The 10,833-nt window shown below is 35.6% G+C and overlaps 1 protein-coding gene and 1 non-coding gene across 2 annotated transcripts; one reads left to right on the top strand and one right to left on the bottom strand.

The window, feature by feature from the left end:
* Window positions 1–3,667: 3,667 nt before the first annotated feature.
* TRNAQ-UUG (transfer RNA glutamine (anticodon UUG)) lies at window positions 3,668–3,739 on the bottom strand. The gene has a single exon. It is a non-coding gene; the product is annotated as a tRNA-Gln (tRNA).
* Window positions 3,740–3,779: 40 nt separating this feature from the next.
* LOC145029219 (putative mitochondrial saccharopine dehydrogenase-like oxidoreductase At5g39410) lies at window positions 3,780–5,312 on the top strand. Its single transcript, XM_078977822.1, has 2 exons — window positions 3,780–4,424; window positions 4,503–5,312. The coding sequence occupies exons 1-2, from the start codon at window positions 3,780–3,782 to the stop codon at window positions 5,196–5,198; spliced, it is 1,341 nt and encodes a 446-aa protein (XP_078833948.1). The 3' UTR covers window positions 5,199–5,312.
* Window positions 5,313–10,833: the final 5,521 nt, after the last annotated feature.

The raw sequence follows: 10,833 nt of genomic DNA, 5'->3' as shown, positions 1-10,833 counted from the left end.
TGGTGTGTGGATTGTCTAGAAGAGTATTAGACATAAGCAAATGTTTGCTGCAACGTTCATGAGTGCTTATGAATATGATTTGAGCATTGGATTAAACCCACGCTCACTTGGATCACTATCTCGAGTGATTAGTGAGACGATAACATCTTATATTCTTGAAACCGAGATGTGTGAGTTGTATCTTGCTAATCGGTTGCACATTGAGAATATGTAAACGCACTAGTAACTTGGTGTTATAAAACATATTGTTGTGTGTGATTTGGTTAGTGAGTGCAAGCAAGCATTGTATCAAAGTTTATCCGTTCCTTTTATCCAAGGTAGGATAGAAGCGATATCTTTGGGCCCCTCGATGGTTTAGTGATGACAAACGTAAATGCTCGGCCGGGCTAGGGCTAATTTGATTTGTTCAATTAGTCTGTCGTCATAAATCAGAAATCGAGAAGTAGTACAAAGAGAATGATTTGAAATCATATCTCATACGATATCTAGAATGGAGGAATATATGATCCCTTATCTAAGGACACGCGTATCTGATATGATCAGAGTTGACAGCGGCTTTGGAAAGCTACGATTGCAGATCAGGATCTGAAGTCATACGCAGAATAGTTGTTAGACTTATCCAAGTGGGAGACTGTTGGATTAGTGTCTAAGTCCATAACTATTTTGGTATGTACTTGACCCGATGGTGCATAGTCCTTTTGGGTTGCCTTCACCAAAGCAACTTGATAGGATGAATTATGGAGAGTAAGGATTAAATATGATTTATTAATATATTGTGGGAATAATATATTAAAGGAGAAATCATATTGTTTAATTAATATTAGTCAATAATTAATTGGTAATTAGTTTTGTGACTAAAAGAGATTAATTAAACTTAAGGGACTGGAATTGTAATTATAGGATAATTGCAATTTGGGCCATGGATTGCCTTGTATTAAGGGATGGACGAATTCTAATGGGAAACCCATAAGGAAATTGTCCATGGGCTTAAGCATCCAAATTAGGGTTTCCTTGTTAGATAACCCTAATAGCCCAACTATATAAAGACCCCTTAAGGCTCAAAAACGTGGTTAATGTTCTTGTAAGGGTTTACACATGTTTTTGGCAGCCTCCAACCTCTCTCCTCTTCATCCTCTTTCTTATGGTGTTTGTGAACCATTAGAGGAGTGACACTTGTGACTCTAAGCATTCCAAAGTCAATACAAGGAGATTTGGGATTGTTATTGCTACATAACAATCAAGGTATGATCTTAAACCTAATTACATATTAATATGATTACTTGTATGCTAGAATTAGGGTTTATAGTCTTGGATTCAAAGCATGTACAATAGAGAAACCTAGATCCAAGCATTAGGGTTTGTATGAGCACATAGGATGTCTTATGACCAAAAAACCCATCAGAAAATGGGTCTTTCGACTCGGGAAACGCTGCTCCAGCGAAGCCCGGTTTTGCGAAAAAACTCGTTGTAAGTGAGCTACGCCTACGCTAGTTTTAATATAGCTTCTAATTAATTATAGTAACATTATTAGGACCTTAAAATAATTATTTGGGCTATTATTATGAGTTATATTGAGTGTTATTTAACGCTTATATAATAATAATAATAATAATAGTCAGACTATCAATTTGTCGCGGATATCGGTAGACTAAACCCTAGTGGTGTTGATACTAGGTTTTATCGAAGGAAAGTTGTTTTGAGAGTATCGAAGCGCTGTCCGAGTGTTGAGTCACCACCTATCAAGTGAGTGCATAGTCCCTTTCATCTTACACATAGATATGAAGTATTTTATATAAACTACGTGTTATGTGTGCATATTATCTGAATACTTGTTGTCTATGTTGGATGAACGTCTTATACATGTTTTAAAGGATTTAAATTGTATAACATATTTTATATACGAATATGTTGGGTATGATGATGGGTAGATGAATGATGAGAGATAGAGGATGACGTGAGTATACATTGGCAGCTATAGACTTAGTGCCTATGGGACAAACACCGGTAGATATGGACTTAGTACCTGTCAGACGTTGGTAGCTATGGATTTGGTACCTGTTAGGAGTTGGTAGCTATGGACTTAGTACCTGTTAGTTAGACACTGGTAGCTATAGATTTAGTACCTATAGGAATTGGTAACTATGGACTTAGTACCTGTTGAGCACTGGTAGCTATGGATTTAGTACCCGATGAGTAAGATATAGCAGCTATGGAATTAGTGCTTTACGAACGAACATTGGCAGCTATGGATTTAGTGTCAGTCCTATGACCCTGGAAGTAAGGGACTTCGGAATAAACGAATGCAGGATAGACGACTCTTAGGTTAAATCCTTAAGAGTAAAGAAGATAACGGGGATGGGTAATTGGGTTGATTGTTTGTTTGAACATAATAATTATATTATTGTGGGTTGAAAACTCTATGTACTCACCAGGTTTCCCAACCTGACCCACTCAGTTTATGTATATCACAGGTGACGAAGTGAAGTGACATTATACTGAGAGATTTAAAGAGATGTAGATCACTAGTGTAAATCATTGTAAATTCTGTTTATGCTTATGTTTCGGTATTAACGATGACATGCCAAACGTTTTAAAATGAAACAAATACATTTCCTCGAAAATGTTTTAATAACGTATTTACCATGTTTTTTTCTGGGAACAAATTCCGCAACCTTTTTATAAAATGAAGTACTCTGATTTTCATAAAGCATAAACAAAAAAAAATCGGTCTTTTCTGGCCGTGATTTTGGGGATGTCACACCCCCCCCCCCTCCACCCTCCATTCTTCTACAACCCTCTTCCATTTATTCCCTCATTTGAGAGGATATGAATAATATTACACGAAATATGGTGTTATACTATTCATTTATCCCAAAATGAGGGTGAACTATGTGTTGTCGATTTTAGTCCCTCTGTTATATATTTTTACATTTCTAGTTCATTTTTACCTACTAATTATAATTTAAATATAATATTTAATACTTATAATATTTTGTTATATATTAACTTATATTAATTAATTATAAATATAAAGTTTGTCTTTTGTTCATCAAATTCATATAAAAATTTAAATACATATTGAAATTTTAAAAAACGATAACGTATTTTACAAAAACTTATAATTAAAATATATATTACAAACACGATAACATATGCTATTAAACTTGTAGTTAACCTATATATTACAATAATAATCTAATAAAAACCAACATGTGATAATACTATTATTTATTTATTTAATATTTATTTAAAAGTGTGTATGTGTAATATTTTTATAAATGCATGTATAATATTTAGTTATAAGTTTATTATAAATATAATCGTTTGTATTTAATATTAATGTAATTAAAAAAAATATAGATTATATATTTGTTAAAACTAAATTAGTAGAGGGGTGTGTTTAACGATCTATGTAAGTTTGAATAATTGAATATACTAAAAATATATTTTTTGAAGATAAAAATAAGGTAAAAATGAAGTAGAGTTGGAGATGAAACATTATTTATTCCATCTTTTACTGCATTTTTATAAAAAAAAATCACATATGGTAATAATAGTCAACGAAAAGGTTTCTTAATAATAATAAATAAAAGAGAAAAAATAGAAAAAAGAAAGAAGGAAAAAAAAAAAAAAAAAAAGGCCCTACCGGGAGTCGATAAAAAGAAAAAGGTCCTACCGGGAGTCGAACCCAGGTCGCTGGATTCAAAGTCCAGAGTGCTAACCACTACACCATAGAACCTTATATATTAACGCTTTCGATCTTAGCATATACATACGCAATGGCAGAAATTCAAACGACCACCTATGACATCGTCATCTTCGGAGCATCTGGTTTCACAGGCAAGCACGTAGTTAGAGAAGCTCTCAAATTTCTTTCACCGAATTCGCCGCTCAAATCACTTGCCTTAGCCGGTCGGAACCTCTCAAAACTCTCCGAAACACTAAAATGGGCTTCCAAATCTCCCCCCACCCTCCCCCTCCTCGTTGCTGACACCTCTGACACATCCTCTCTCCGCCGCATGGCTTCCCAAGCTAAGCTTGTCCTTAACTGCGTTGGCCCTTTTCGCCTTCACGGTGACCCAGTCGTCGATGCATGTGTTGAAGCCGGATGTGATTATTTAGATATTTGTGGTGAGCCGGAGTTCATGGAGAGGATAGAGGCCGTTTACCATGAGAAGGCGGTGGAGACCGGCAGCTTGGTGATTTCAGCTTGTGGGTTTGTTTCTATTGCAGCCGAATTCGGGTTCATGTTCAATTCCAGGCAATGGGTTTCGCCGGCAGCTCCTAATCGGGTTCAGGCCTATCTACAACTTAAAAGGACAGTTGCAAATTTTGCCACGTATGAATCTGCAGTTTTGGGGTTCGCTAATGCTGATAACCTCAACAAGTTGCGACGATCAGGACGCAGAAGAGCTCGACCTTCTGTATGATAATGATACAGTAGTCATCGTTTTGTGTATTTATTTATACTCTGCTCTTACATTTTTTTTTTTTTATCTCAGATTCCTGGTTATGCTCCTACAAAAGGATCGATCATAGAATACCAGAAACAGCTCGGACTTTGGGCCCTGAATCTCGCATCCGCCGATGCCACTGTTGTTCGGAGAACACTCTCGATCCTTGCAGAAAATCCCACTGGTCTTCATGGAGTGAATGAGGATCCTAAAGTCGCAGATAAACGAATCGCATTTTGGTCCATAGTAAAACCTGCTCATTTCGGACTAGTAAAGATTGGCAGTAAGAAGCTTCTGGGTCTCCTTCCATGGATCGCAATTGGGTTGTCGCTTATGCGGTTGTCCGGATCCTCTCTGGGTAGGTGGTTTCTGTTGACATTCCCTTCATTTTTCAGTCTTGGAATTTGTAGGAAGAACAGTCCAACCAAAGAGGAATTGGAGAGTGCTAGTTTTAAGATGTGGTTCGTCGGCCATGGATTCAGTGATGCGAATCTTGCTTCTCAGAGAAACGCAACGCCTGATACAGAAATTATTACGAGGGTGACGGGGCCTGACGTTGGGTATCTCGCAACTTCGATCATTCTGGTTCAGTGTGCGTTGATCACTTTGGAACGACGGGGAGATCTTCCGAAAGGCGGCATCTTAACTCCTGGAATCGTTTTTGGGCCCACTCATCTTCAAGATCGACTACAGGAGAATGGTGTTTCCTTTGATTTGATTTCAAAGACTCAGCTCTATACTTGAATGGGATGCTTTTCTTATTAGTTTTACTTTTAGTCTTAAATGCAATAAAAATGAGGTAGCAACTAGCAAGGCCATCTATGTACGGATGTACCCGTAGTCCCTATATAAAAAAATGAAAACATTTTTGTAATAACAAAGTCATTTTGTCTGAGTTTCATTATATAATAAAACATATTATTATTTTACAATGTTGCTTATTTTATTATTTTTATATTACTTTATTACTTTTTTAAAGACTAGATTAAACTATAAAAAAACATTATGATTAACTGATTTATTTCAACTTATAAAAAAAAAAGTCTTTTGACAAGGTTTATTCTATTAACTACTTATAAAAAAAGACAAAAAAGTCTTTTGACAAGGTTTATTCTTTGGATTTAGTTCCTACATTTAATATCTTATTTCTTTTATTAAATTTATCTAAAGTTATTAATTTACTTTTACATTTATACTAGCGGAAAAACCTGGGTTTCGCTCCAGGCTATTTTTTGTATTTTTTATTAAAAATATAAAAGTTTTGATTGTAGGTAACAAAAGTATCAAAATGGCTAAAAAGTTAAATAGGTTGGAATTAGCAAGTTTTTACAAAATGTACTAAAGTTGACAATTTCTTAAAGTTTTGTGGCCAAATTTTAAATATTAAAAGGTTCGTAAAAATATAAAAATTTAATTGAAATGACCAAAAGTATCAAAATAGCTAAAAAGTAAGGGGCAAAAGTGTCAAAATAACTAAAGAATTAAAGGGTTGGAATTAGTAAGTTTTTAGAAAATTGACAAAAATCGTCAATTTCTTAAATTTTTGTTGCCAAACTTTAAATTTTAAAATGTTCCTAAAAAAATTGATTCCAATGACCAAAAGTGTCAAAATGGATAAAAAATAAAGGGCAAAGTTGACAAAAAAAAAAAATGCAAGTTTACTATAAAAGGTTGGAATTAGCAAGTTTTTAGTGTCAATTTTTCAATTCCTTAAAACTTTGTGGCCAAACTTTGAATATTAAAATGTTCCTAAAAAATATAAAAAATTTAATTGAAATGACCATAAATATCAAAATAGCTAAAAAGTAAGGAACAAAGTTGAGATGTAAAATAAATGAGCACAAAGACTAAAATTGTAAAAAAATAAATAAATAAATAAATAAATAAAATGTGATCAAAGTCTAAAGAAAAAAATTATTTTATTATTATTATTATTATTATTATTATTATTATAAAATATGTTTTTTTTCTTACACCATGTGTATTTGAAATCATAACTCCTTAATTTTTAACTTGACCTGATGATTGTTTATAGAAATTCTTTAAACACAAAACTACAAAAGTAGTTCCGTGGTTTGCAAATGTTTCCGATTTTTGACTCAAACCTGACAAATTTAGATAAATTGTTATTTTGAACATTTTTTTATATTGTGATTTGGTCTCTCTCAAAACTATAATCCTCATAATATCCTTTTTTTTATATTTTTTTTATTTAATTTAAAGTTTTATAAATAAAAAAATAGGGCTCTCTCTCTCTCTCTCACACACACACACACATACACACACTAGAAACCTATAAAAAATCAACACAAGTATCTTGACATCATTTTTTTCTTATGTCTTATGTTTTGTGTAACGTCTCATTTTCACAGATAATTTTTTTTGATTTATTTTTAATACATTTGTTTAAAAATACATTTGTTTAAAAATCAGAATAATATATAAAATACAGAATCTCCAATGTTGCTGATGAGTGTGTATAGTCATGTCTTTCGTCTTCCCACGATCATCAATGGCACCTGAAAAATATTTAATCCTCAACTATAAGTAAAATCTTAGTGAGTTCCTCCAAAATATTACATACATCACAACATAATAATCAACTATGGGTTATCAGGAACCCTAAGAGTATCAACAGTGACGAGGATGATCAACGGTCATGAGGACTATCAACAATCGTATGGGCTCACAGCAACCGTATGGGTGATCCCACTCTAGAGTCACAACCAAACAAGGAACATACAAGAAATCTTAGATCAATAGTTCTCGGGTTATCCTACATGACTCCATACAACGCACTAGAAGACCACCGACCATCCTGGTACTCTAACCAACATACCACTACCCCTATGTTTTAACATACCTATGGGTTATCAGGAACCCTGTAGACTATCAGCAGTCATGAAGTTATCAACACTAGATGAGTCTTATTGTGGATTATTGTTATGTGTATTTACCGAGTTACACCCTAGTGGTACATAACTATCCTACAAGATTGTAGTAACTCCACTAGAAGACCACCGATCATCCTGGCATACCTATGGATTATCAGCAAACAAGGAACATGAAAGAAAGCTTAGATCAAGAGTTCTCAGGTTATTCTACATGATTACAGTCACTCCACTAGAAGGCCACCGACCATCCTGGTACTCTAACCAGCATACCACTACCCTTAAGTCCTGACGTACCTATAGGTTATCAACAACCCTGCGGACTATCAACAGTCCTGAAGTTATCAACACAGATGAGTCTTATTGTGGATAATTTTTATGTATTTACTGAGTTACACCATATTGTGACATATGTAATATAGTGAGTCTAGCATGCACCCTACTATGACATAGGAAATATAGTAAGGAAACTATACATCCCAAAAATACAGATAAAATTTTGCATTTTTAGTTCATTCAACTCACAAGAAACTGATACCAAAATAGTCGAAAGAGTATCATAGTAACATGTTATCAGAGTATAAATTCCAAAAATCATTAAGTGCGGAATTCATAAGGTGATGCGGTGCGATCAAGCTGGGCCCTTCCCCTTCGAACTGGAAGTACCTGAAACATAAACTGTGAAGGTTCTAATCAATGGTTGGGTCTAGGCTTTCATTGTAATAGGGTCTTTTGGTTAATTATGCATTTTTTGTAGTGTATGTGTTAGCTTACGGCCAAGCTAGAGTTTACGGCCGCAAACCCAAAGGTCGGCCCAGGTCTGTTATAAATAGGGGTGTGCTAGGTCGTTTAGTGGTTGTTGATGCCTCAGAGTCTCGACTGCTATTCCAAAAGTTGTAGCAGACGTTTTTGCTAATAGAAGCATGTGCAAGCTTGTTTATATTCTTATCTCTACTCTGTTATTGATTGTTATTGATTGTGTTTACTGTTTGATCACTGGTAAGATCCGTTTCAGGACCTTACAATTGGTATCAGAGCAAAACCGGTGTCAAAGCGGAATACAATCAAGTTTTCGACTGTTTACGATTGAAATTGGTTTCTACTGCGAAAGGGTTTCAAGATCAATTCAGAAATCATGGTTTTCTTGAACTTCTAGTAGTTCACGACCCAAGCTTACGGCCGTAAACTGTGATTACGGCTGCAAACTCTTCCTTTTTCTTGAACCGTAAGCTTGGTTCTTAGGTCGTAAAAGGAGCATCTTCAACAACCGTGAATTCCTTTACGATCGTAAACTTCGACCGTAAACTGAGTTTACGACTATAAACTGCTAATTGACCGGAAACTAATATTTTTTTTTTAAAATAATCTAATTTCTAATTAATATTAAATGGAGTCACTAAGTCAAACTCACCACCACAAGCTGGATTCTGTAATGGGCACAACCACTCGAATTCCATGACTGTTGTCCGCTGAAGGATTTTCGGAATGGAAGTACAGGATTGAGAAGTACATCAAAATGAAGGACTTCAAAATCTAGAGAAGTATCATAAAAAATCCTATCAGAATAACCACCACTGTTGCGGGACAAGTGGTTGATAAAGCGGTTGAAAATTACACCGATGAGGACTTTGAAAAGGTGGAGGAGCAGGAAAGGGCTTTGGCCACTGACTATGGCCCTGTCCCTTGATATTGCTCAAGGCTTTAGGGAGTACACTTCTGCTAATGCTTTGTGGGAAGCCCTAATCGAGGTTTATGAAGGGAATGAAGACATGAAGGAGAGTTGCCAAGATATGTTGCGACAACGGTTTAACATGTTCAACTATATTCCTGGAGAAACTCTTGAGGCACAGCTGCAACGATTTACCACTCTTACCACTGAGATGACTGTGGCCGGGATTTTTTATACCAAGTCTGAAATAAACAAGAAGCTATTGAATGCTCTCCCAAGGTCATGGGACATGAATATAGTTGTGATCAAGAAAACTAAGGAACTCAATCGGCTCTCTCTTGTTGAAATAATGGCGGTCATCAAGGCCTGTGATATTGATGACAAATAGCAGGAGATAAATCACGTGAATTCATACTCTGCTGCAAACCTTGGGATCTCCTCTAACAATTGTAACGCCCGTAGATCAGGGTTAGTCAATTTAGAGACAATAAGCGTCAAAAATAACTTTTTGATAGAAGATTATTTAGGATGAATAATCCTAACTAAGTTGTAGTATATGTTACAAGGTTTCCGTGCATATAAAGAACGCCAAAATCCGAGTTACAACGAAGAAGTTATGACTTGTTAAAGTTTCGCAACAGAAACGGCACAACGCTGAATGACGTAAAAAGTAAATTTATGTTAGAGTGATATTTAGCCTTAGCGATCTAAATGAGAATCGAAGATCTCGTTGTTAGTATGAAAGCGATAAAAAGTTAGGCGAGAACGGACGTCAAACGAAGAAGTTATGAATTTATAACGAAAATTTCAGTCCTGGCCTACTAAAAATAAATAATAAAAATAAATTCAAAATTAGCCGACGGAATCTAAACGAAAGTTGTAGAGCGTAGTCTCACCTTCTCGTGGATATAAAGAACGTCGAAAACGGAGTTCGTATGAAGGAGATATGAATTTCCGAAGTTTATTAAATAATTAATAATTAAAATTAATTATTAAACCCCGACATTATCCGAAGAGGAGTCAGCGGTCCGATCCGAAGTACGCCCCGCGTACAGCGAAGATGTCGACACTCGCACTCGAGGACTTCGGATGACGAACGCAGTGACAATTTCGGACCAGTACGCCCCGCGTACTCCGAGGCTCCAGCCTCCTATAAATAGGATGCGAGGGCAGCCGGCTTCTTTGCTAATTTTCTCCATTCTCTCTCCTGTTTTGCCTCGATTTGCGTACCAGAAATACCCCGAAGCCCCGGTATTATTCTCGAGCCCCGAGATCCCGAAGATACCGAGAAGTACGGTTCCCGAGCCGAAGCTCTGCCCGCGAAAAGTTCGATTTTTGTGGAGATCTTCCAAATCTACCGAAGAATACTACTTCTGCAAGTCGTAGTGCTGTCCGATCATCTTCTGATCAAGTGAGTGTATACTACCTTTCATAAACATGATAATAATACAAGTATGGTTTGAGTGTATTAAGTTTATTGTTGTTTATATGTGTGAGTGTGTAGTTACTTTCTTCTAACACATAAATATGACGTATTTGCTATGAGATACGTGCTATGTGTTTATATGTTATTTTTCTATTTGAGATGGGCATGGAAATTGGAGTTTTATACAGGTGTTAAATGATTTAAACTGTGTAAGTATTTATATCTACAAAATTGTTGGGTAGAACATAGGTAGATGGAATAGTTGGTGACTATGGAGTTAGCGCCTATTGTATAAACCTTGGCGACTATGGAGTTAGCGCACGTTGAGTAAACTTTGGCGACTATGGAGTTAGCGCTTGTTGAGTAAACCTTGGCGACTATGGAGTTAGCGCT

Source organism: Lactuca saligna, chromosome 2 (assembly GCF_052625555.1).
Source record: "Lactuca saligna cultivar CGN05327 chromosome 2, ASM5262555v1, whole genome shotgun sequence".
Taxonomy (NCBI): Eukaryota; Viridiplantae; Streptophyta; class Magnoliopsida; order Asterales; family Asteraceae; genus Lactuca; species Lactuca saligna.
This window is presented reverse-complemented; position numbering and strand designations above follow the sequence as displayed.